This window comes from Girardinichthys multiradiatus, chromosome 9 (assembly GCF_021462225.1).
Source record: "Girardinichthys multiradiatus isolate DD_20200921_A chromosome 9, DD_fGirMul_XY1, whole genome shotgun sequence".
Classification (NCBI taxonomy): domain Eukaryota; kingdom Metazoa; phylum Chordata; class Actinopteri; order Cyprinodontiformes; family Goodeidae; genus Girardinichthys; species Girardinichthys multiradiatus.
The window spans coordinates 19,023,908-19,051,210 of NC_061802.1; the positions used below are offsets into that span (position 1 = coordinate 19,023,908).

At 38.1% G+C, this 27,303-nt stretch overlaps 1 protein-coding gene across 18 annotated transcripts in view; it reads left to right on the top strand.

The window, feature by feature from the left end:
- Positions 1-27,303, top strand: part of ptprsa (protein tyrosine phosphatase receptor type Sa) — a 305,879-nt gene that overhangs the window by 201,102 nt on the left and 77,474 nt on the right. For 10 of the 18 annotated variants that reach the window (XM_047374444.1, XM_047374455.1, XM_047374443.1 and 7 more), the window contains 6 exons: positions 4,632-4,742; positions 7,486-7,497; positions 19,589-19,858; positions 20,031-20,612; positions 21,439-21,575; positions 21,680-21,824. In XM_047374444.1, the coding sequence (XP_047230400.1) occupies positions 4,632-4,742; positions 7,486-7,497; positions 19,589-19,858; positions 20,031-20,612; positions 21,439-21,575; positions 21,680-21,824 (1,257 nt within the window). The remainder of the gene's footprint in view (positions 1-4,631; positions 4,743-7,485; positions 7,498-19,588; positions 19,859-20,030; positions 20,613-21,438; positions 21,576-21,679; positions 21,825-27,303) is intronic. The other 8 variants (XM_047374448.1, XM_047374450.1, XM_047374457.1 and 5 more) reach the window with 1 other exon arrangement.

Below are 27,303 nucleotides of genomic sequence, written 5' to 3' on the forward strand. Positions count from 1 at the left end.
TTTGCATCGAGTCAGTGACTTGTAGTAGTCACTCCTCCTGGATGAGCATGTAGCAATAGTGGACAGTCACTGGCATTGGCTTTGTAGCAATCCCTCATACTGAGCATGCATGTAGTGACAGTGGAGAGAAAATACAAATGTTAAATTGGAAGTTATTAAAAGCCTAAAGCCATCTGGCTAAATTATCAAAGTTATTAAACCAACTATTTATTTACAAGTTTTTTTTGTCTTTGTCTTCTGTCAAAGTAAGAAATTAGTGATGTCATAGAATAACTATAGTTATTCAGAACATTTTATTTTTTAAGCAAACTATCAGTACCAGCTGTTTTTGTAATTGCTCCTAAAATAAAAATAAAAAACCCAAATTGTGTGCAGCAGTTATAACCATTGACGTTTATGATAAGACTTAAAAGCTGGAGAAAAAAAGAGACAACATCCCATCGGCCCCCTTGGCGGACTTACTTATTAAGCACAGCCTTTTTGTGAGCAGTTCAAAAAAAAAAAAAAGGCTTGGTGTTTGCCACCAAGCATGTCTTTATCTGTAAACACTCATGGTGCAAGCAGATTTGGTGCGTGGCTTTTTTTATTGCATTCATAGAAAATAATCTTTGCTATTTACTCAATTCCTTACATTTCCTCCTTTTCTAGATAAAAGACAAAAAAAAAAAAGGAAAAATGCCAATGGCCACAAGCTGGCGGGGGACGCAGAGTGCAATTATGCAAAACACACACTGAGTGCAGTCACTTAAAGAAGGAGAGACAGACAAAAGGAAATGATAGTGAAAAACCCATGGTGTTCCTGGAGCTTTAGGGTATGAAGGAAAATCTATTGCATTATGCTTCTTAGAAGTCAGTTGCTATTGAATACAGATGATGGATTTGGGTGTTCTTTTTTAATTGCAAAATTTTATTTTAACATTTGAGTGATTAAAATCTTGTAAACTTACTTTTGAAAAAAAAAAAAAAATTCAGACAACATGATGATATGATAGAAATGTGTACTCACCAGTCACTTTTAAAGTTACACCTTTGTAATTGGTTGTTGACACAAGTTGCAGACATTAGAGCATCTAGATATGGCGCAGACAACTTCCTGACGTTCAAACTGAGCATTCAAATGAGAAGGAAAGGGGTTTTAGGTGATTTTTAATATCGCATGGCTGTTGAAACCAAATCGGTTGATCTGAGTTAAAAAAAATAGCTTATCTACTGAGACATTCACAGACAACAATTTCTTGGGTTTTCAGAGAATGGTCCAAAAAAAGAGAAAATATCTAGTGACTACATTATGTTGTTTCGAATTCTACTTATAGCATTATATCTGGGGAATGCCGTCATGCTGACATTAAACAAATCTCAGAGAAATGTTTATGATACCTTGTCACATCTATGCCATAAAGAATTAAGGACATTTCAGCAGGTAAAAAGGGGTCCAACCTGGTAGTAGCAAAGTGTACCAAATAAAGTGGCCAGTAAGTGTAAAGCATAGAAACTAAAGCTCTTAAAGTGAAAGAACTCTCTAGTAGGGACTCAAAAACATATAGTACCACCTGCTGAGAAGCCTCATATCAAAAAAGTTGGAAAGGAAATAAAACTACCCCTTTCTTCTCAAAGACATTTCTTTCTCTGTCTTGCTCTGTCTACTTCGCTTGGGGATACAGCTCTCAGCAGTTGATATTTGTACTAATTGGCTGTCGGCTGCTGTGTTATTTTAAATTTTTTTCTCTTTGGTTTTGTGGTTTTTTGTGGCCATTAAATATGATTGGATTTATTTCTTTTTATAGTAGTCACAGCAGGCTGAAGTAGAACAGAATTGCACATATAGAGCTGTGCTTTTTGATTTAACAAAAGTGGGTTCAAAAAAATGCTTAGAATTCAGGGGACGGAAGCCCATCTGACAAGCCGTTGGCAGAGGTTTCTGGATCTGTCCACCTGGAGTTGAACTTCATACATTTCTTACTTTGTGGTCTTAGCTTCTGAGCACATTCCAGCCCACCTGCCACCACACTGGCATTTGCAAGCACACATCAAACAGATCCAAATCAGATGCTACCAAAAAGCCAGAGCAAAAAACTGTACCACCTGCACTCTGCAGGCAGATTTATCTTTTTTCATTTGGTTCTCGATGTACATGCCAGCAACAGAGGCCTCTGAGTGATGAAGATTATTTGAGCATTAAAGCAAAATGAAGAGAAAGTAAAAGAGAAGAAAAAAATGAAACTCCATCAATTGTTGTACCTTCAGGTCTGTTCCCTCTTTAAATTGGTAAATATATTTGCTGACACCCCAAGGTCTAAAATACTCTTTTCTCTATTAGGCGGCGAACGGACTGAAAGCGTGACTAATCTTTACAATTACCCGGGATCGATTGTCTAATTTGTGGATGAGCTAAAACCTGTTATTTGAACACTGTTTCAGAGTGGTGGCCTTGTACAACAATGTGTTCACTTACAGATGGGATGGAGAAGTTTATAGAATATTACAAAGCTTTCGGGGCAGCTGCTGGCATATTGATGCTTCCTGGCTAAACGTTAACGAGCGATGATGCTGTTGTGTTTGTCAGAGAGTCCCAGGCCACAATCTGTCTGCTGAGCCAGCCAGGGGCCCTAATGATATCATCAGGAAGTGCCATCAACAGCACTCTAACGAGGAATGATCCTGGTGTTTCACTTCCTTCTTTTGTTCCTTGCTACCTTTTTCACATGTTGCAGCTGAGCGCTGAGGTTGTCTCGTCTTACACAGACAAGAGATTGCTCCAACAAAAAACATAAGAAATTAAATAGTATTAAAAAATAGTGTTCCATACCTTAAGAATAATAATAACAAATAAAATGAAATAATTACCAAACAGGTAAAGAGAATGGGGGTGAGCTGAGTTGTAGTCCTTCAAGCCTTTCAAACATACTCATACTCCTTTAGCTTTTCCACATTTTTCCATAAATTTTAGTGTACTAAAATAGTAGGTGATAGACCAACACAAAGTAATGCAACATTGTGAAGGGAAAAGAAGATGATAAATGGTTTTCAACATTTTTCTTTTGTTTACAAATAAAAAATAAAAAGTGTTATGTGTCTTTTTAATCCGTCCCATTTCCTCTGATACCTCTTGGTTGACTGACAACTACTCTACCTCCACTCAGTGGGTAGAGTAGTTGTCTTGCAATTAGAAGGTTATATGTTGGATTCTAGCTTCCTCCTGTCAAATGCACTTAAACCTGATTTGCCTACCAATCTGCAAATCAATGTATGAATGTGAGAGCATTTGGGTGTGCGACTGGGTGAATGTGGCTCTACTGTAAAGTGCTTTGAGTGGTCAGTATGACTAGAAAAGCGCTATGTAAATTCAGTCAGTTTACCCTGAATAAAAGGAGACAGCAACCAACAATTACCATGGCAAGTATGGAGATAGTAGAGATCCACAGCTTAAGTGGGAGAATCTGTTGACAGGATTAATCTCCAAAAATCTGACTTGTTTTCTTGTGTCAAAGAAACTGTCATTGTTAAAGAAAGCCATGAGAAGTCCCATTTACAGTTTCCTACAAGCATCAGAAGAGGCTCAGATTAACTGAAACCAAAATTTGTACTGTTTGGCTCACAAGCAAAATACATGATGGCAAACTACCACTATACATCATACTGAATATTGCATCATGTTGCAGGGATGTTTTGTGTTTATTTTTTTAGAATAGACTATAAGAGTTGTTTGGAAGATGGATTGAGCTAAAAAGAGGGTTATCATGGAAGCAATGTTTAAGGGCTGCAAATGACATAATAATGGGGCTGAAGTTCACTTTCCTGCAAGATTTCCTGCAAGGCCTAAACATGAAGCCAGAACTACAATGGAATGTAGATCAAATGGTATTCATGTTTTAGACTGACTCAGTGGAAGTCCAGATCTAAATCCATTTGAACATGTGTGGCATGAGGTGAAAACTGAAAACAGACATCCTCCATCCAGTCTGACTGAACTTATTTTTCAGTCTCTAAATGTAAATACAAATCTGAAAAATGTGGCATGCATTTTCATTTTGCAACCCTGGGTCAATACTTTGTAAACCACTTACAGCTCGATTTGTCTCATAAACCCCCCAAACAACTATGGCAATGGCAAAAGGTGAAAAAAAAATGTTAGTTAAATTTTTTTACAAAAGACTATTTATATCTGAGTATAAGATGAAATAATCATTTTATCTCAATATTAATTTTTTTTGTTTATTTACGGAGTTTACAAGTTCATCTTTACAGTGTTCTCCTTTACATTTCATCGCACATCTTTTATTTTTTTATTTTGAAGCTCCTTTTTTGTTAAATATGTAAACATTGCTGTGAATTCACAATGACTGATTCAGTTCACATTTTGATTTATTTAACTTTTTGTTCTTGGATGGCTTAGGCTTAAGTGGAGCTGAGTTAGTCATGCCAGCCTGCGTCAGCATTGCAGGGGAGAGGCTGCATTTGATGAAATGGCCATGAGAAATTTAAGGAGCCCACCATCGGGCAGACTGTTTGATTCCTTTGTGAATGTTAAAAGTCAGATGGACTAATAATTTATTTCCTGCTTTCTTTCTCTCTTTTCTCCATTTCTCTGCCCCTTCCTGCCTTTTTTTTTGTTGGATGTCATCTTTTCCCAGGTGCCTTGCAGATCGAGAACAGCGAGGAGTTGGACCAGGGGAAGTACGAGTGCGTGGCCTCTAATGTGGAAGGCGTGCGCTACTCGTCCCCTGCTAATCTTTATGTGCGAGGTAGGGAGCAACCAGACTGCAGAGCCAGGCAATGAAATAACAAAAAATTCAAAAATTTATTTACTGTCTAAATAAAAAATTTCTTCAGAGTACAGCTCATCTTTAATTGGGATTGTTGAGCTTGAAAACTATAATTGATTCCATTAAACTCAATTTTAACCTAGCAGTGTATGCACAAAATGTGTTTGCAAAAATAATATCAAAGCAATATAAATCTCCTATCATTTATATTAATGCCTTCCCATAATTGTATTTATGCACTGAAACTTCCAAATGTTAATCTACAATTGACCAACTAACGTTCTTCTCTGTTATGATGCTCCATTTTGTCTTTCAATGCCCTCCCCTACTTGGAAGGAAATGTGTAGCACAACAAGCCGTATGTCTTTACTTTATCAGTTGGAAAACACCCTTAACCTGTTAACTGTGTGCCCAATCAAATGCCTTTCCACTACATCCAAGTTAAAACCGTAAGAGTGTGGAAAGATGTTTTCTTTTTTTGTTTTTTTGATGAGTGTTTTACAGGTAAAGGAGCACAACGGTAAGTGTTGATTTTGATTGAGTGGCTAGGTAATGTTGCCCACCAATCAAAATATTTCCCCCTTTTTTGCCTTTTCCAGTTTTGGAAGAGGAAAGCAAAAGTATTTACTTATTAACACAGTAAAATAGCTGTGTGTTTTACACACAGCAAATATGTCATTGACAATAAATCCTACACATCCTCTTTTTCTTCCTCATGCTGCACTGGAGCATAAACCTATAGTGTTTTCCTGTTTCTACATTGGTGTATTATCTTTAAAGGCTTTGACAGTTGGTACTCATTTTGGCTTGCATGTTCCAGCATAGTAAAGATATATATATATATATAAAAAACAATGAGTCAGAGGGAACAGTTTCGTAGAAAACCCAATAAAGACAAAAGCCTATCCTCCACCACTAATGCTAAATGACGTTGAATCCCTGTTGAAGGAGCTTTAATAAATTGAAGCAGATGCATTTTTGGCATCTATTATTTATATTGTGCATATTAAATAAAGATGCCTCAGTACCTACTCGGTTTGTTCCCTCTGCTGTGTACCAAATAACTTTGTTCCCAATAAATAATTCACTACTCCAACATTATAAAATGGGTCAGAGAGGTGCTTTTTCATTATTATTGCTATCATCAGAGTCATTGAAATAGAAGCGTGGAGAGGAGAAATTCTACTATAGGGGGCTGAAGTTAAAAAGAAAATGGTTCTTCAAGACTAATGTCAGCATTAATCTAGCAGAGGCTCGAGCTGTTATGAATGTAATTCAGTAGCAGTGTCAACTAGCTCTCTGCAGCGGCCCTTGCATAACCATTGCCCTGGGCGAGCCCCTCCTTCTGGAACAGATTATAAGATATATGTACTATATTGTACTATGTTTCACAAATGAAATCAGTGTACAATGTCTGATATCAGTTTAGAATAATTCAATTCAGATTTGACCCATTTCAAACTTTAAGAGAATCTCTGTCTTTAACCAGTAGTTCAAATTTGCACTATTTTAGATTTTGACCTGGAGATGATGAAATGCAGTCCAGATTCTTCGACTAGTAATGTAGCCCTTAAACTTAGATCCCCCTGCCTGGAAATGACATTAAAGCAACAGAAAACCAGCTTGGTCTTAGCAGACAGATAGCTCCCCTGACATTATGGTGCCCTGAGTGGTGAGCCATATTCCACATACCCCCCATTCCCCCGCACTAGCTATTGACCTTGTGTATGACCCAAATACCCAAATGTTAAAAGTTAAAATGTTTATTAGTTTCAACATAAATGATTCAAATCTATGAAAGTAGTTCTTTGGAACATTTTAAGCTATTTTACATTAAACCATACACGTATTCCGTGGAAAAACTTTAACACGCAATATTACCATTAAGACTGGCTCCATGAGCATGCTTTTTTCAAAAGTACACCAGATTCATAATTACTCCAGTGCATTCACACTATGTAACACACTTGTTATGCTGTGATGGTGTCAACCTTTGTTTGTTTTCAGTTAACTTTTGTCGATCAATTCTGATACTTGATGTTGACTATGTTTTGTTCACGAAGCAAAATGCACTTGAGATTAGCAGCTGTGGTGTAGGATGATTGTTAGGAGGGGAGAGAAAGACTGAAAATGTTGCATGTGGGTACTGAAGCGAACGAGACTCCTTCCCAAACATCTACCATAATGACAGTGTTTGCTGATTGGCTTCTTAGGATATTACATTTTTACCAGCCTTAAACTGCAGCTGCTAATTTCCTCCCAAATTGTCTTTTTTGATTTATTTATTCTTTTCAATCTCTCATTAGTTTTTGTTTTTTTTCTCTTTATTTGGTTTTGTTCTCCAACTAAAGCAAATGTGGCCACCACAGGAGCCTCTCATTGTGGCCATAAGGAGCTTGTGAAATTTTGCATTATGAGTATGGTACGCCTGAATTGACTCCAGTGGCACCTCAATCCTTTTTCCTTAGCAGGCAACAGAGCGACCACTGGGGTGAATCTAATTATTTTGGTTCAAAGTTTATTTAAAGGGGAGTGCAGGCAAGTGTTCTTTGAAGACGGTTGTCACTGATGACAGGGACAGGAGTAGGGGGATAAAAGGAAAGGGACATGTAGCTGCAGCTAAACACCTTGAGGTGGCTTTTTTTACTCTCTCTGTGTTTCCCCTATTTTTCTCTTCTCCTCATGTCATTGTGTTCTGCATCAACCCCTTTACATCCCTCAGAGCTTCGAGAAGGTTGGTGTGTTTTTTCTTTTTTACTTTTTTTAACCCACATTTGAAAAGAACGATCAACATGTTTTAAAATTTTTAGCTGTTATTTACCTTTTGCAGAGCTCGATTAATTACTAATCTGAAATTAAAAATACAGTTAAACCAAACTGCTAAATAACTTTAAAAGACACTTTTTTTATTGCCAAATGAATGATGAAAGCAAACCCCGATTAGCTCGGGTCTTGTTAATTTAATTTTATGTTTGCATTGTGGGGCCTTTTCACGTTTTGCATCCTTTGGTATTGCTCCTGCACCTAAAAGCTTTTCTTGCATGTGTTGTCATGGAAACCCAGCCCGTGAAAATAACAGGACCTGTTGCATGATGGGAGAATGTAACTGCGCTTGCATGCCTGTGCAAAACCCCTTTGGCCCCAGTATTTTATTTTTCTTTCTGCATTCTTTGTGTTTTGTTTTGTTTATTTTCCTGTGTTTCTTTGATTTTCTAAAAATATATATATGTTTTCCTGACAACCCTATTTTTGGCTTACCTTTGTTTTGTTGTGTTGTGACTATGGTGGTGTGTGTTTTTTTTATTGTTCTGTTTCTGTTTTTTTGTTTAAAATGTTTTTCTTCTTGTGGTTTATTAGTTTGTGAGATTTTTCTTCTTTTTTAATCTGACTCTGCTTTGCTTCTTGAGACTCAAAGTGCAAATGCAAATGCCGAATGAAATAATAAATGTGTGTACAGCCAGTGTTCCTGTCATCTTGTTGATGGTGATCCATTACTGAAAAAATTAGACCTGATTGAGCCTGATTGGGTTCCATGTTGATTTTAAGGCAGCCATTAACAGATGCCATTTGCAATGTTGTGCAGATCAATAACAATATAATGGCCACAACATTGCATTTACTCCTGTCAAGCAAGCGGGTAAACATATATTTTTTTCATTTGTTTTTATTTTTTTCAGTTGCTAGATGTGATTGGTTTTTGTTGATTGGTAGCTGCACTTTCTCATAGTCATGACATAGAAGTACATTTATATAAGTTATATTCTCATTTAGCTGAATAAAATTTTAAGTTGATAAGATAAAAATGCACAGTATTTTTAATGTGCACACTGTAGACCCTAAACATCAGAAGAATGTTCTAAATCAATAAGAGATCAATGCAAACTGTGTGCTTCAACTGGTTTTTGAATGGTGATAATTTTTTTACTGAACCAAATATCAGCTGCTGCGGTGAGTTGATCTATTAAATTTTTAACTCTAGTCTGATGACTATATAATATACCTGTTTTTTTGTAAAGGTGGGCTTCATTTACTGATACTTTGTCAGATTTTTGTAAACTCTTTTTTTTCTGTAGTTCCATTACTGCTTTTAAACAGTCTGACATCCAGCAGTCCTTAGTAGTATATGAGGTAGATGCTTGATGAAAGAACTATATAAACATTTACAAACTAAAAATCTGGCCGAGGATACCCAAATAAATGAAGACATGGTAAAGTAGACCTAAAAAGATTTTAAACAAATATTATTCAAAACAGTCTAATATTGTATTTTAACAGGCTAATGTTGAACCTTGACTGACAAAAAGGCTTTATCAATAACCTGAAAAAGGAAGACTTTCACTATCTTGTTGTCATTTTTCTACCTTCCAGCAAGTTAAACATGCCTAGTCCCCAAAGCACAGTGGAAATGTATAATTCACGCTGTCAAGATATAATTCAATCTTGAATTGTCTTGCCTTATAAATATCTTATGTTCTCCCATGGTTAAATAAATATTAACAAAACGGGATTTTGCCAAATAATTAGCAGTCAGAGCAGTGGCCTTTTCCCTTGACTTTCCAGTTAATTAACATTACTTTCATCGCTTCGGTATCAACAGCTAACAAACATACAAATGTTCCCACTTTGGGAAGCAAAGCTTATACTACAACAATTTTTAAATTCAATCCAGCTATTTAATTCTAAAACTAGTTTAAAAAAAACACTGATGCAGAAAGACTGTGCTGTTATATGTGCATGTGCATGCTCTCCCTTCTACTATGATATTTGCCTGATTGTAAATGTGCTTGCATGTCCTGCTATGCATCTGTTTGCAATGTTGGGAAAGAAAGCTAGATTACACCTTATGTTCTCACTGGCTAAAGCAAATTCCAGCCATCTCTATTAGATGTTTGTCTTACGGAGCCCAGAAAATCCTTATATGCAGCAGAAGTGCCTTTATGTACCATACAAAACACATGGCCCATTACCTTCTTCACTAATAAACTTACTAATTAACTTACTAACTAGCTTGGCATGCACCAGAAATATAACATAAATGGAGGAATGTACTTGCAGTCTATTTGACTGCTTGTCATGTACCTGTAAGACAACAGCAAAGTGAACTCTCTGAAATGCTTTGAATCCACAGCTTGGTATTATTAGATTCCCCTGCTATGATTCCTGTTAGTTTCCTTTAGGTAATAATTTACATTTTGATGAGCCACCCATAGGGAGTGTTTAGCAGTTGCACAGCCAAGGTATGTTAATACAGGCCAACTCCTGCAGTTTAAATGTAAATGCCGTAGGACTCACCCTGCAAGTGTGACTAAAGGATCTCCATACTGTGCCTGTGTCCTCAGGCAGTAAGAGAGGGTGTAATCTCAGCTTCAAGGTGACACTAAAGGCTGCACATTATTTTGTCTCCCCCCTTCATTTTGGGGCGGCCAAATCTGCTTCACAAAAATGGCCAATAATGTCCACCTTCTGACCTCTGTTTTTCGGCATAGATCCCTCCACAACACCGCCCACTATTAGAGTTAGTGTAGTACTCTGGCATTCTCTCTCGACTGCTTCTCATCTCGTCCAGTGTATGGCTTCTTGTCTTTCTCTCCACATTGGGGCTTAAAATAAGATTATATATTGTCATTGGACACATGAAATGTGGATGTTTTTGACTTTTCTCTTAATTCCAAATGGGCCGGCTGGGCTCCTGGTCTCTGTGAATGAGGAGCGTGTCCATGCAATTGGGAATCTTTATTTATTATTCTTTTGTTGCAATGACAGTGCATTTTAAAGGTGCGAAAGGTGAGGGTTTCGTTTGCGTATATAAACATTACAGAGCATATTGACATGAGGTTCAGCTGAACCTCTAGTCTTAACTTTCAGACCTATTAAAGTGTGGTGACTTATTTTCATGCCACATTAAGTTCTGAATGTAAAGTTTCCTTATTTTTCTTTTATTATATCTAATAATTTCTCGATGTACAAAGTGGAGTATCATCCAGTATCGACTGAGTTCTCAATTTTGGGCTTTAACAAAACCACGTCTGGCGTTGTTTCAAGAAATGTATTTTTCCACACGAACACACCAAATTAGACCCAAAAACACTGTAGTAACTATGCCAGCCCTCTATGTGGCACTGTAACAAGCACAGAAAATCAATCACATCAAAAAGAAAGGGGCCGTTGAACATGCACATAAAACTGACTAACTTGCATGCTCTCGGGTTGAGGGTGAGTTTAGAGGTTGCATTATATTGTTTTTAAAAAGTAGCGTACTGGTTGCTTACCAAATGGACAATGTAGATATTTGTGTATTTTCTTCCCCTCTGGAAAGAGTAACCTAGACATTCATTCTCATTTATGCAACACCTTAGTGTTCTAGTAGATACATAATATTTTACCTTACTGTACAAGCAGACTGCTTCTAGTTCCATTTGTCCTTGTTTATTAATCGCATGTGACTGATTCTTTGGTTTACTTGTACCAAGTTAAGTCAAGTTTATTTATATAGTGCTTTTCAGCAATAAGTCACTCAAGGCGCTGTACATACGGAAACACATTACAATGATACAGAAAATTAAATAACAGAGGTAATTGAAAAATAAAAAATAAAATAAAATAAAGAAAATAGAATTATGGATAAGAAAATGAAAGGAAAATTGGACTGAAAACGTAACTAATAATGTTTAGATGGCACAGTCAAAGGCCACTCTAAACAAATTGGTTTTAAATCTTGATTTAAAGTAACTTAGGGTTTTGGTGGTTTTACAGTTTTCTGGGAGTTTATTCCAGATTAGTGGAGCATAAGAACTAAAAGTTGCTTCTCCATGTTTGGTTCTGGTTCTGGGTATGCAGAGTAGATATGAGCCAGAAGACCTGAGGGGTCTGGCTGGTTGATCCACTGACAACAAGTCTGTAATGTATTTTTGTGCTAAGCCATTCATCTATTTATAGACTAACAGACGTATTTTAAAGTCTTTTCTCTGAGCTACAGGGAGCCAGTGTAGGGACTTTAGAACCGGGGTGATGTGCTCCACTTTCTTAGTTCTAGTGAGGACGCGGGCAGCAGCGTTCTGGATCAACTGCAGCTGTCTGATCGACTTTTTAGGCAGACCTGTGAAGACACCGTTGCAGTAATCTATTCTACTAAAGATGAACGCATGAATTTGTTTTTCAAGAGCCTGCTGAGACATTAGTTCTTTAATCCTGGAGATGTTCTTTAGGTGATAGAAGGCCGAACTTGTTACTGTCTTTATGTGCCTCTGAAGGTTCAGGTCTGAGGCCATCACTACACCCAGGTTTCGAGCCTGACTGGTGGTTTCTAGTTGTATTAACTGAAGCTGTGTGCTAACTTTTAAATGCTCTTCCTTTGGTCCAAAGATTATTACTTCAGTTTTGTTTTGATTCAGCTGAAGAACATTTTGGCCAATCCATGCATTGATTTCTTCTAAGCATTTACCCAGCGCTTGAATGGGTTCATAGTCACCTGGTGACATCATAACGTATAGCTGTGTGTTGTCTGCATAGTTATGATAACTTACGTTGTTGTTTATTAAAATCTGAGTTAGGGGGAGCATGTAGATATTGAATAGAAAGGGTCCTAAGATGGACCCTTGGGAACGCCACATGTGATTTTTGTGGTCTCTGATGTAAAGTTACCTACTGACACAAAAAAGGCCCTGTCCTTCAAGTAGGATTTAAACCAATTGAGTGCTGTACTAGAAAGGTCGACCCAGTTTTCCATGGAGTGATCAACAGTGTCGAATGCTGCACTAAGGTCCAATAATACCAGCACTGTGGTTCTTCCTGTCTACATTTATACGGATGCCATTGAACACCTTGACAAGAACAGTCTCTGTACTATGGTGAGCACGGAAGCCTGACTGGAAGACATCGAAGCGGTTGGTCGTTGTTAGGAAGTTGTTTAACTGCTGAAACACAGCTTTTTCAATAATCTTACTGATGAAGGGGGGGTTTGATATAGGCCTGTAGTTCTGTAGTTGCAGCTTGTCCAAGTTGCTCTTTTTCAATAGAGGTTTGATAATTGCTGTTTTTAGGGCCTGGGGGAAAACACCTGACAAAAGGGACGTGTTTATTATTTGTGTTAAATCAGATGTTATTACAGGCAAAGCTTTCTTAAGGAAAGCTGTGGGTAAAAGATGGAGACAGCAGGAAGAAGAGCTTAGTTGGTGTACAATTTATTCTAGGTTTTTATAGTTTATTTGGTGAAATTGGGAAATTTTGTCAAAATCAGTTCTAGTTGGAGACAGCATTGGTACTGGAGTTGATGTGGATGTGCTGACTGCCCCTCTGATCTTTTGGGTTTTTTCAGTAAAGAATTTAGCAAATTCATTGCATGCCCTGGTACATTGGAGTTTAGATGCTACAGTTACAGGAGGGTTTGTTAACCTGTCGACCGTGGCAAATAATGCACGAGCATTGTTTATGTTTTTACTGATGATCTCAGAAAAGAAAGATTCTCTTGAATTTTTCAGTTGTAGGTTATATCTGTATAGTCTTTCTTTATAGATAATATAGTGAACCTGGAGTCTTTCACCACCTGCGTTCAGTTTTTTGACACTCCTTTTTTTCGCTTCTGACTGGTGGAGCACTTCTCCATGGAGACATTTTCTTCCCAGAAATGACTTTCACTTTAATTGGAGAAATTTAATCAATGATGTCCAAGATTTTAGAATGAAAGTTTTCTACCAACTCATCTACAGTGTTACAGGGCAAAGTGGAGGTAGAAGAGTAAATCTGGTTAAAGGTTTCAGCAGCACCGTCCTTAAAGATGCTTTTCTTATCATGTCTCTTTGGCTAACTGAGTCATTGCAGATGATGCTTTCAAAAATAACAGAAAAGTGGTCAGATAGGGCAAAATCAGTTACAGACACCTTGGAAATGTTTAGACCCTTAATGATGATCAAATCCAAAATATGTCCCTGTTTGTGCGTTTGCTCTTTAACATGTTGAATCAAACCAAAATTTCTAAGAGTGTCACATAGATCTATTGCACTTCTGTCTTCAAGATTGTCCATGGGAATGTTGAAGTCTCCCACAATAATTAAACAGTCATAATCAACACATATCACAGATAAAAGCTCATCAAAATCACTGAAAAAGTTTGTTTTGGACTCAGGAGGCCTGTAAATATTCAAGAACATGGTTCGGACCGGGCTCTTTACCTGGAGACCCAAATATTCAAAAGACTCAAATTTGCCCAGAAATACTTTTTTACACTCTTACAATCTTTAAACAAAGTGGCAACCCCTCCACCTTTTCTTTGCTGTCTGCTCTCACAAAACAAATTGTAGTTCAGAGGCGTCGACTCTATCAGAATTGGAACTTCATTAAATTCATGTAACCATGTTTCTGTTAAAAACATAACATCAAGATCATGGTCAGTAATGAAGTCACTGATTAAAAATTATTTTCCTGACAGAGATCTAATGTTCAATAAAGCCAGTTTATATGACTTAGTTGTTGATATTAACTCTTTGTGTGGTTGTATCTGACAGTTTATGGCTTTTTTTGATTGTTTATTACTGTCTCTTATCCGTTTGGCTTTGTTCTTTCTGTCACGTATAAGCACAGAGATTTTACATCTATCTCTTATTAGGGGCCCAAGTTTTTCCTGGACATGCTCATTTCTGATAGAGTTACCACTGGGGCCCAGTCTGTATCACAGAGAAGTGATTTGAAGGTCCTGATTAGGAGGAGATAGATTAGGAGGTGGTGGAGCTCTGCGGCATTTGGAAGATGTTGGTTTAGTAGCAGGGCCTCGGCCATGGGGGGTGTTGAATGGAGAAGAGGTCAGAGCCATTTGGGTCCCGATTTTAAGAGCTCCTTTCATGTTATCAGAATCCAGTAAAGCAAAAAGCGGGCTCAGTGGGGAGATGGGAGAGTTCTGTGCAGTCTGGGTCTGGGTGGATGGGGGTATAATGGGAGGGTCCGCTTCTCCTGTGGATTTCGACGGGGAGACCTTTTGTGATGACCTCTCTTTCTCAGCCAACTGGCTGATTGTTTCTGCTGGAGCTGTTGGAGGCAGCGTTATCATTATTGTTGATACTCCATGTTCTCTGCTGAAGGTCGAAGCTGCTGGTGGATTATTTACTGAATGGAAGAGATTAGATGTGAGATGTCTGGCTCCTGGCTTGTTCAAACAGAAACCATCTTGCTTGAAGAGTTGTCTTTTTTCCCAAAAAATATTAAAGTTGTCCATGAAGTTCACAGGTGTGGTAGCACATGTTTTTTTTCAACCACTTATTAATCATCAGAAGTCTCAAAAAAATCTCATCTCCACAGAAAGTTGGTGCAAAGGGTGCGCTGAGAAACACCTTGATATTGAGACTTCCAACAATATTCAGAAGACGAGTGAAATCCTCCTTCAGTCCTTCTGAATCTTTCTTAGCCACGCCATCCATGGCTCCACAGTATATAATAAGGTTTTCTAGAGACGGGCGCTTTTCTGTGATTGCAAGAATATTCTCTGAGATATTGGAGACCACGTTACTGGTATCAATCATAACTTCTGTGTTTTTCTTGTTGCAGAAGTTGTTCTCAAACCTTTTATTGTTCTCAGAAGATGGATAGTTTTCCTGGTTTTCATTCTGTAGTGGGGCAAATCTGTTTTGGAGGGGAATTCCATTATTTCTAGCTGTCTCACTCCTATCAGTTGTTGTGACAACAGCTCGCTGTCGAAGTCTCCTTTTCCCAGGGGAAATGGGGACATTTCTCTTTAATTCTGGCCATTCTAATTTATTTAATTGCTGAGATCTTCCAGTGAGTCGTCCACCTTGATTTTTTGGGCATGTGCCTAAAACATGCCAGGGGGTCTGCCGGTAGGTTTATTCTCAGTGTTCTGATTGCCGGCTGAGTTGTTGAGCTGGCTGTCACTGTTTGGGATCACAGGCGGAGTTGAATCATCACTGTATCCCATTATCACCTCCACATTCACTTCTAGTCGATGGATTTTCATCTCCAAAACAGCCAATTTCTGTAAAAGTTTGTCGAAGTCCTCTGTGGTGAAGGAAGGCATTTTGTGCTGATTAGCTGGCGTCAACTTGTCCTTCTTTCGAGTTCGATTATAAAAACATCAAAATCCTTTAGAAAAAAATAAAATAAAATAAGAATGATAATAATCCTTGGGTCACTGGTTAGAAGTAGTTTTAGTCCAATATTTCCGTAATTTTGGCTAAGCGATAAAAAGTTAGGAGTCAAAGAATGCAAGCAAGCAGGAAGCTTAGGAGAAAAGCAGGCAGAGAGGCAGAAGCAGAAAAAACTGAATATTTTAAGATGAAAAGAAATATCATAGAACATTGTCTACTTTAAACCCCATTGTCAGATTCTTCAGTTACTAATGTTTATCAGCTAAATTAGGGTAAATGTCCACATTGTTCTTGACATTATAGTTTCTTAAAGGTGACTAGAGGCATATTCCTGTGGGGTAACCTCATTCACTTAACCACTTCAGCTCCCGGTCCATTGGCTGAACTGAGCCCCAGGGAGAGAAGATCACTCTGAGATAAACAGTGATTGAAAGTTTCCCCCCAAAAAGGCATGTTTATCATGTTCAGCTACCACAAACATTTCGAATTGGAAGATAAATTCACGAGACAAATAGAAGCTGAAAAACATCTAATAGCACTGATGCAAACCTCTTTGTGAACACAGCTGCACTCTGGTACTGTCTATGCTGTTCGGATGTAATTCTATTTGTGGATTTGTTCAGTTTCATTTGTTTCCTTTTGATTTGATTTTGTGAGTCTGTGTGTCTCGAGCAATGCTATATTCAGTTATAAATGGCATGCTTGGATGGGCTTGGGTGACATTTTTTGGATTGATTTGGATCTCTGGTGTTCACCCAAGTGTATGAGGGTGCACCGTTCTACGTCACTCATGCCATAGCTACACCCATGCATGTCTGTGTGAGGAATGGGCTGCCCTATCACCTTTGTTGGTTAGTTAGTAATGCTTTGTACAATTATGATGCAGGGACATCTTTTTTTCCCCTTTCTGACGGGGTTGATTTTCTTCCTTTTTGTTTTGACAAGGATAATGAAAAAAAATCATATCTGAACCAAGCAGTTATTTAATTTTGATAGCAGGTTTTTTTCTAAAACATTTTCGGGGGGATTTGCAAATGTCCATTTTTCTTGGTACATTTTTACTGCATGTAACTTTTTTTCATAGCACAAATGAGCCTTCTTACAAAGGTCAGCTATGAAATTTTTGCCCTCAAGGTCAGGTTATGTTACGCCCAGAGTAAAAAAGTAATTGACATTAACAGTGGATAGCAAAGAGAATGCATACAAAGTAGATTAGAGGCACATCAAAAGCCCAACACCAGCAGTTGTCCCCATTTGAGAGTCTCTCTCTGTAACTAAAATTATCCATAATTCGTTTTACATATACAGTTTAGGTAAAAGAAAATCCCTCTGAGTTTTGTAAGTGATATTTCTGACTTAGTTTCGTGGATAAATCAGCTTGTCCCATGCAACGATCATATGAATCCCATTTGGATCGACACGGTGTGTTTTCAAATCCTATTGTCCCCTAAGTGCCCTTTCAGTTTTCCCTCCAAGTACTCCCTTTGCCTCTACTTTATCCTTCCTTATACCCACTTATGCAAAACCTTTAAGTTCCACTTGCACATAGAAGCAATGTTTATGGTGGCAAGACCGGAACATATACCTGAATCTTGATTTTAAGCCTCAGTGTGTGAGACCTCCAAACCAACTTTGAACCATGATCTTTTCTTGTTCTTTTTTTTATTTACGATCACAATTACCTATTCTATCCCCCACTTATCCTCCTTCTCCCCCCCTTTCTCCGACAATCCAATCCCTTCCCCTCCCTTGTTGCGTATTGTACAGTATGTCCGCTTGTCAATCCATTTCCCTTTGTCTTGTCCGCTGTCTTGCTGCTTGAGTCAGTTTTTTTTTATTTCTGCCTTGTGACTTGTCTCTATTTCTTTCTTGTTTTGTCTGTCTAAAGTCATCTTTTACATTTATTTCATCATGTTTTCTTCTGTATCTTCACTGCTTTTCTTCTCTCTTTTGACCTTGCATCCCAACAAACATTTTGACATCGAAATAGTTCCATTGTTTCAGAAAATACATGTCTTTTGTACATACATCTCATCTGTAAAATAGCACACTGTAATACCCATTGAGGCTTTTAAATTTAAATCAACTTTTGAAATTTACTGAGCTACGCCTTTGGAAACAAAAACAGGTGAAAAACACATCATTAGGGTAATTGCCATCTCCTCCTTATCACCTGTCAAGTGCTTGCTGGGATGCCTCTCAACAGTTTTTGCAGAATCATACTCTTTCACTTTAAAGCTCTTGCATACTGTACACACGCACACCCATGCCTACACAAATGCAAAAGTATATATATCCATATTCATACAGATACACACATACAAGTACACTGTACCTGTCAGGTCCTTCCTCTGAATGTCAGGTTTATTATCATTCCTCTTCAATCCAGTCCCTTTCCATAACTCTAGAGGTTCTACCTGTCTTCCTCTCATTGCTGGTATTCATTTCTCTTTCCTTCCATCTCTCCTTCCTATTCTCTGAACTTCTACTCACTGTTGATCCAATTCTGTTTCTTTACTCCTACACAGTGTAATAGTTAGCTTCCTACCTACAGTGGATAGAGCTTTTTTTTCTGTGTACTCCTAGGCACACACCTTGTTCCTTGATACTTATTTTGTGTTAACCGGGACTGCGATGTGACAGTGTGTCATCATCACATTTTGTCACATTAGCTGAAGAAAACCAAAGTTTACACAGCAGTTAAATGGGTTACCCACCTGCCCCCCTTTACCCCTCCTCCAACCTTCCCTGCTCTTTTTCTTCCTCTGTCACTCCTTGCTGCACTCTTCTCTCCCCTGTCTTTCCTCAAATGTTATTTCTTCTATCTTGTACTATTTTTCCTCTCCAATCGTCTTTTGTCTGGGCATGCTAGCGACCCTTCAGTTATATTCCTCTATGCATTTTATCTCAAGCTTTATACCTAATTTTGTTATCATTTACTCCTTAATTTACCTCGACCTATTTATGCATGCTGTCTGTGAAACTGATAGCTGCATCTATCAATGGAACCGTGTCAGATCTTAATAAGGCTTTGTCCAGTGGATCTACCCTAAACCACAAAAATCTGATTAAAGTTTCTCATCTTTAAGATAATTAGAAAGTAGTGCCAGGTATTAAGTGCAAATGTGTGCTAGAATTTGGTTAGACCTTACAGAGATGGTCAATAGTTCAGTAACCCTACACTTCCTGTGCTGTGGGAGTAGCCTGCAATGGCCCACTTCCTGTTTGGCATGAGTGTCTGAGAGGACAGGAAGTTCCAGGTTGCCCAGTTGGGCCTATGTGATGGAATTATCACATGGCCTTTACTACTACATTACTCTTCTACTATGTGATCAGGTAGTGCTTTAGTTGTCCATGTGTTAGCAGTTCGGCCCCCAAAGATGAGAAACTCGTAATAGATTTTTGTGTCTTTAATTGTGCTGTGATGGGTCAAATATTGGTCAATGGAACCTTGTTGCTATGAATCGTTGCTTAATTGTTAATCTATATTGTTGTTGAAGCAATTATTTTAGTTTAGTTCTTTCTCATTATTTGTTATTTTTTATGTTATCAAAAGTCTAGTTTAATTTTTTTTTTGTTCGAGTTCACATTTACCATGTTGAACCTTTTGTGTTACGTATTTACTTGAGAAGGGTCCATTTTCATCTGCCTCTCTTGTTTCCTTTCTTTTTTTGTTTTATTTTGACTCCTTGTCTTCTTTTGTCATCCTCTCCCCTTCCTCATGCCTTCTCCCAGTCCGGCGGGTGCCTCCTCGCTTCTCCATTCTACCAACAAGTCAAGAAATAATGCCGGGCGGCAGTGTGAACATAACGTGCGTGGCGGTGGGGTCGCCCATGCCTTATGTCAAGTGGATGTTGAACTCTGAGGACTTGACACCGGAGGATGAGATGCCCGTGGGCAGAAACGTTCTTGAACTGAGCAGTGTCCGTGAGTCAGCCAACTATACGTGCGTGGCCATGAGCAGCCTTGGCATCATTGAAGCTGTTGCACAGATCACCGTGAAATGTAAGGGCTGATTGTATTTGTGAAGAATGCATGATATGCATAAAGAAATGTCAGCTCCATTTTGTGTTGTTCACAGGTTACTAAAGAAATACTTAGATTGTTTCTGCTTCTGACTTCTGAAATCAGCATAACATAATGTTTTTTTTTCTTTCCTGCTATGTTGCCACAACAGCTCTCCCCAGACCTCCTGGTACCCCTGTTGTTACAGAAACCACAGCCACCAGCGTGACCATTACATGGGACTCAGGAAACCCTGACCCAGTGACACACTACATCATACAGTATAAAGCCAAGTCCCCAGACAGCAAGTACGAGACAGTGGATGACATCACCACTACGCGCTACAGCATCGGTGGCCTCTACCCCAACACGGAGTACGAAATACGTGTCTCGGCTGTAAACTCAATTGGACAAGGTCCCCCAAGTGAGCCAGTCGAAACTCGGACTGGTGAGCAAGCCCCTGCAAGTCCACCAAGAAACATTAAAGCCCAAATTCTTCCTCAAAACACTATGATGGTGCAGTGGGAAGAACCAGAGGAGCCTAATGGGCAGATCAAGGGATACCGAGTTTACTACACTATGGATGATTCGCAGTCCATGAGTCTCTGGCAAATTCATAATGTCCAGGACAGTCTCATCACCACTATTCAGAGCTTAGTTCCTCAAGAGACATACACAATCAAAGTCCTTGCATTCACATCTGTTGGTGATGGACCTTTTTCAGAGCCCATTCATGTCAAAGTTCTGCAGGGAGGTAAGGATATGAATACTTATTTGGCATATAATAGTAGTGTTGGGGCAGTGTATGAAATAAACCAACAGCAGTGAACTAGCGACAGGGTCGGCTGTGCTTAACGCTGGTTTTCATAGAAAGGTTTTAGAATACACCATATATGACGGTTTGATGCCTTTTGGGCTGTGTTGCCAAAGACCAGTCATGCTGACACCTGTCACTGCCAAAATGACAGGTACCGTCATGGGGCATGTTAGAATCAGAACTGGACCACAAAAAGGATGGAAGAAGCCAGTGTGGTCTGATCACTCACATTGTCTTTTACATTATGGAGATGGCCTGGTGTGTATGTGTGGCTGGGAAACACATGGCACAAGGATGCCCCATGGGAGACAAACATTCCTGCAGTGGCAGTATGATGCTTATGTTTTGCTGGGAAAACCTTAGGGCCTCCCTTCTATTTAGATGTTACTTTGACATGCATTGAGTACTTAAGCAGTGTTGCAGGCCTTGTACAGCCTTTCATAAAACTGGCTTTCTGCAATAACTGTGGCCTTTATCTGCAGGATAACGCACCCTGCCACAAAGCCAAAATAGTTCAGGAATGGTTAAAAGGGACCAAAGTACTAGTTAGGTGGTCACAGTGTTAAGTCTAATTGATGCAAGTATATTAGATTGTGCAGATTCTAATTCAATTTTATTTTTTATTCAAAATCAGTCCCTTTGTGTATTTGCCCACTTGGATTTTTCTGCTATTGTTGTTAAGAAACTAAGCTACTAGTCATCATGATTTGACCCCTATTAACTGACCCCAAATTCTTGTTATGACATCTACTGTTGTGTTCAGTTCCAGGTCAACCATCCAAATTCCAGGTCGGTGCTGTGTCAGATACCAGTATTGAGTTGACCTGGGAACCTGCATATGAGAAAGAGGGAATTATAAGTTATGAACTTCGCTATAAGGAAGGGAATTTTGGCACCCAGGTAAGTATTGTATTTAATTTTCTATCACTACGAAAGCTCTCAATGTTTATTTCAACAATAATTTTTCAGATAATCATCTAGAATTCTTATATTTTGATCAATAGATGAAGAAGACTTTTGGACCCACAAAATCATATGTCGTGGAAGGCCTCCGCCCCAATACAGAGTACCGCTTCTCCCTGGCGGCCATCTCTAACAAAGGCATTGGGGCCTTCACAAATGAAATTTCTGAGAGGACCTTGCAAGCCAGTATGTAGCCTTTTATTTGATCTTCTCCTGTTTTATTTCAGGTTTGCTAAAAAAAGGAATTGCTGTTATAAGAACAAAACTAGGATTTTGTTTTCTTTATGGACCAAAACTTAAATGGTTTAATTTATGTTGATTCTTTTTCCTGTTCTTTTGGCTGAAGCTTGCAAATTTCTATCTGATTTGAAGTTAATATATCTCTTTGTGGTATGTATTTTTTCTGAATGTGTTATGATTTCTTAAACTTTGTGTAAGAATTGTTTTCCTCTTATAAATGTTTACATTATGGAGAACTGCAGTTGAAAATAAGGCATGTGATGCTAAAGGGACATTTTAAACCATATTTTGTCTACAGGAATTTACTCAGAAACAAGGGTCTTTTGAAGAATGTTTTTCTCAACACTTTCATTTGTACCACAGGAAGAAGGTACCAAACACATCACTGAAATACCTTCATTGTGGTTGCTAGAATACAAATGTAGCTCAAGAAATGCATTAAACTGTAAGCTACAGCACATGGTTAATTGGAAAAACTAAAATAAACCCAGCCAATAATGGAACTTCAGCCAGCTGAAAGAACACAGGACTCACCATGAGCTGTAATCAAACCCAAAGGTAATAGCAAATAATGATAAAAGGGCAGCAAATTTAAAGCAAAACATTGCTTATCTGTCAAAGATGACGGAAATTCTGTAGAAATGTCAATTAAAACAGTGTAAATAACACAGAAGATTTCTCTATTTAAATGACCCTTAGATTTTGCAGTGAAATAAATTCAGAAGTGATCATGATTACAAATGAATAAATTAGACAAATAAGGCATTAACTTTGAATCTCTTAACTGCACTTTGATTCTAATAAAAACACCCTGTAATTAACTTAAAATGGGAAATAGGGAAATGTGAAAATATTTTGTTTAAGTAAACCTATGCATTCTATGCAGTTTCCCCCTTCTTTTGCTTTTTTATGGTGCTTCAACCTATCCTCCCACCCTTCTTCTTTATAGACAGCAAGTGCACATCCCACGTGACCCATAAAATGCTAGTTCTCCTTAATGACCACTGAGGCTCTCGTATGAACTGTACACATAGTTAGAACTTAAATCTCGTTGTTAGAAAAAAAGAGTGAGGATTATTTATTTCAGCAATTCCAAATGGAGGAAAGTGGTGTTACAATGGGGAGCAGCTGAAGCTAAAGAGACAATCATTTCTCATACAAGCTATCATCTTAGAGCTTTAAAAACATATTTTGAGAGGTAGGTCCTCCAGGGAACTATTGTTTAAACGTAAAACAATAATAATAATAATAATAGTAATTGGAGGGTTGTTATTCATGCTGAAATCAAACAGTGCTCCTCACATAATGTAAAATTATGAGTATTTAATCGAGACCTGAATTTGATCTATTTGTTTTCCAATTTATTCACATTCTCCATACTTTTCCTTCTGCACACTTTGTAGTTAAGGATAAGATAAATCTTTATTGTTATTGCACCATCACACAATATGCCGTAGCAGAATGAAATTGGTCTACTAACCTACATGAATCAAATGTACTTGGTAAGACTGAGGTGACAATTTCAATGTAAGATTTAGAACCAAGGAATTATGGTACAAATCAGGAGTGTAGTTTGCTAAAATGATATAATTGGGTCATTTGACCTTTTTGCTATTTCGTACCTTTATTGTTTTGTTCTTTTTGTACCTGGTTTTATCAGGTGAAAAGAACTGTCTGATACAAGACGTTTTTTGCTGACCATGTGTCAAATTCTGCCTGCCAGAGAAATGTTTCATACCTGCTTTGACAGCCAATGATTTTAAGTAATTTCCTACAATTTAGTCACTCTACTGTAAGGAAATGTGATTGTGACTCAAATAAATATCTACAAAAAGAATGTCGGCTTGATCAAGGGTCCTAAACGGTTATATGTAAAAAGTCCTCTGGCACAAAGGGGGATGAAAATCAAAATGAATGTGAATTTAATTCAAATATATGCAAGATTTGAGCATTTTGTGACTGTTTAAATTACTTTTGGAAGTGGGAAGGGACAACAAAATGGGGGTACGAATTAGTGAAGGGGTGACGTATTGCCTATTCATCTTGTTTTGCAAAGTTAACTTGGAAAATTAATGGAAAGTTCTTCTAACTTAAGAAATCATTGACAAACTGGCTATATATTATGCCCACCTGACTGAGAACAGTTTGTAAAATTCTTTCAATAAGCTATAGCACAGTCATAGATTATAATAACTGCTCTTGAAATAACAAGGCATTTAATCAGAATCAGAATCAGAAAAGCTTTATTGCCAAGTACGTTTTTGGACATACAAGGAATTTGTTTTGGCGTAGTCGGTGCAATACAATACAAATTAAACAGTATAAACATATCTACAATATAATATAAATATATGTGCACAGTTTTAAGTGAGTGAGAGTAAAAGTAGAGCAGTATAAGATGCAAGAGCAATACAACAGTGCAGGTGATCATTGTGCAAGTATGGCAGTGCAAGTAAAGCAGGAGTCCAAGCTGAGCGTTAATGTAACGCATAGAGTTACAGGTTACGGGTGTCCTGTCAGCAAAAAAGGGGGTGTGGGGGAAAGGGAGAGTGTCAGGGTGGTTCCCGGGCTTTGTTAACCAGGCTGGTGGCAGATGGGAAAAAACTGTTCTTGTGGCGTGAGGTTTTGGTCCGGATGGACCGCAGCCTCCTGCCAGAGGGGAGAGTCTCAAAGAGTCTGTGACCGGGGTGGGAGGGATCAGCCAGAATCTTCCCTGCCCGCTTCAGGGTCCTGGAGGTGTACAGTTCCTGGAGCGACAGTAGACTGCAGCCAATCACCTTCTCAACATAGTTGTTTATTTCAATATTTATAATAAAGAACATTTAAAGTACTTGGTTGCTATGATTTATCTGCATTCAAAAATGTCAATTTGTATTTTGATAAAACATAGTCTAAAAAAATTCACTAAAATTTATTGTGCATTAGTGGTTTTTACTTCACTGACATCAATTTGGTCTATTTTGGGAGACGTAAACTAGAGTGCCTTCAACAGAGACATAGGAGAGCCGTGGTGGTGGGAGCAAACTGTCTATGACACATTTTCTGTTTCTACCAGTGGAACTTGTTGGCTGTGCCTCCACATGTGAGTGTGGGGGCTTTGGAACAACCAGTTCACAGTTCTTTTTGTTCCTGCACAGTAATTGCAGTGTTACTGCCAAGAACTACACTTGCATGTGACACTCACTATTGCCCACTCGGGTTGCTGTTGAGCAGCTTTCACTGGACTGATGATCTTTGACTACTCTATGCATGAAAAGACACGTTTCTCCATCCCCATTTCTGTCTTGGTGTTTCTATAGTGTATGTACATATCCTCATCTGTCAGTGTGTGTTTGTGATAACCCTGCCTGTTTTTGCATTTGTAAAGTGCAGGCAGAATTGAATACACTCCTCCTCCTTCTCTTCCTTCATCACCCTCTTCATGTTAATCCCTCTTTTTGTCACTTGTTTCCTTGTGAATTGGAACTAAAACTGTTCTTGGAATGGCTTTGCATCACCTTGTTCACTTGAATCCCTCTTTCTTTTTGGTTTGATTTATTTTTTTGTAAATACTTTATATTTAAGCTGTTTAAAAGTTCTTTACTGTGAAATACTATTTGTTTGACATATGTCTTTTAACTGTACCTTTCAGCAGTGTTTTCATTTCTATTTGGTTATTGTATGAACCCAAGTCCACCACAGACACAAATAATTACAACAAAGCTAATAGAACCATACATACTTGCTTGAATGAGCTTAAGGGCAAACATGATGGGAATAAGTCAAACTCTGTTTTAGAAATGGTACTCTTTATTTCCAGTCACTTTATCTTCCTACACACTCTGGACAACCTGGACAGTGGTACCCCAGTTTGACCAGATAACTAACAGATAATGTAGATACATGGTCTTATCTCTATTTTCTATAGCTGTGTCATTAGAATAAATTTAACAGCCAAGTCTTCCCTGGGTCTCATAGATTTTCAACCTGTTTTGTAGATTGAGGATTCCTTGTAAAGCAGGAGTCACTTCCACCCACTGTTTTTTCCACGCTAACATCAGAATATTCAAAGTCTAACTCGGACAAACACAATGTACACTATAATGAATAACTTAAACTTTGGGATACTTTAAGGTAAGTGATTGTGTGGTTTAGGGATTCAGTCTGCCAAGATGTTTCTCAGACTTCTAGCTGATACGCGCTTCTTCAACAAATGTTTTTTTTTTTTTATACAAGAAGATATAAATTCAATCAACAGTTTTTGAAACTGAAATATTAACAGTTTGTTCTGTTATAGAGGTTGGCTAATTTTCGTTCAAGTAAATTCAACAAACAAGTGTATTGAAATATACCAGTTGCTTTTAAAGACAATAAGCTGTCATGATTGTTTGGTCACATGTTGGCCAGTGGTTTCAGTAAACATATTGCTGATATTTGAAACCTTAAAATAGAGACAAATACATTGTTAATACCATGTGTTGCTAATAATTATTAGTTTGGTTTTTAACATTTATTTAAGTCTTCCAGCATCTGGCAGACTGAATCACTGTGCCACTAAGTGCAAAGACAGACAGACAACATGACTTGATGTGTTTTCTCTATTTTCAATGCTGAAAATGTTTATAAAACCTTGGAGTTTGTGTTCAGTCCAAGTAGCATTACCTGAGGCTTGTAATGGGAGCATTGTAGAGCGTTTTCCAAACAAGTAAAATTAGTCCTGGAATTTGTCTGCATACTTTAACTGCTTCAGTGTGAGTGATACCAAATCATTTTCACATTTCAAAAAACAGCGGGTTTTTATATTTGCAAGATGTTCTTTCTAACAATAGCTCCCATTCAGAAGCAAGACCTCACTTGGTATGCTACCATTGTCAGACCAGGTTAATACCAGTTTCATGAGACGGTTCAGACATGGCCAAAGAGGGTCCACAACCAGAAAGTCTGGGGGGGAGGGATTTTTCCAGCTGTTGCCAGTTTTCATACATGCTAACTCCACTTAAGATAGGCTCTGGGAGCAGTTGTTGAGGGACTGTTTAGCTCCCGAGTGGCAGATAAAAATCCCATTTCATAGAGTCAGAATTAATTTCATGCTCTGCGATGAGCTCTGAGTCAAGGCCATGGATTGTCAGGCTTTGTTACACATTTAGATTATACCTAGACCCTGCCAGTAGCCAGTCAAAAGCCATCTCTAAAATTGAAGTGGCATATTCTAAATCCTCTGTATTTAACCAAACAATCAGTTTAGTCCCCCCACTTACTGTAATTGCGGAAGGTTTTTAGATGTATTGGAATATCTGTGTGCGCCACACCAAGGCATTTGGCATCTCGGGGATTAATTCCATAATGATATACAAGAACAAACATAATGTCATTTCAGGTTTCTGATACACTCCAGAGGCAGAGAGGGTACTCTGACTGATAGAAAAAGCATTTGCAGTTTGTGTTA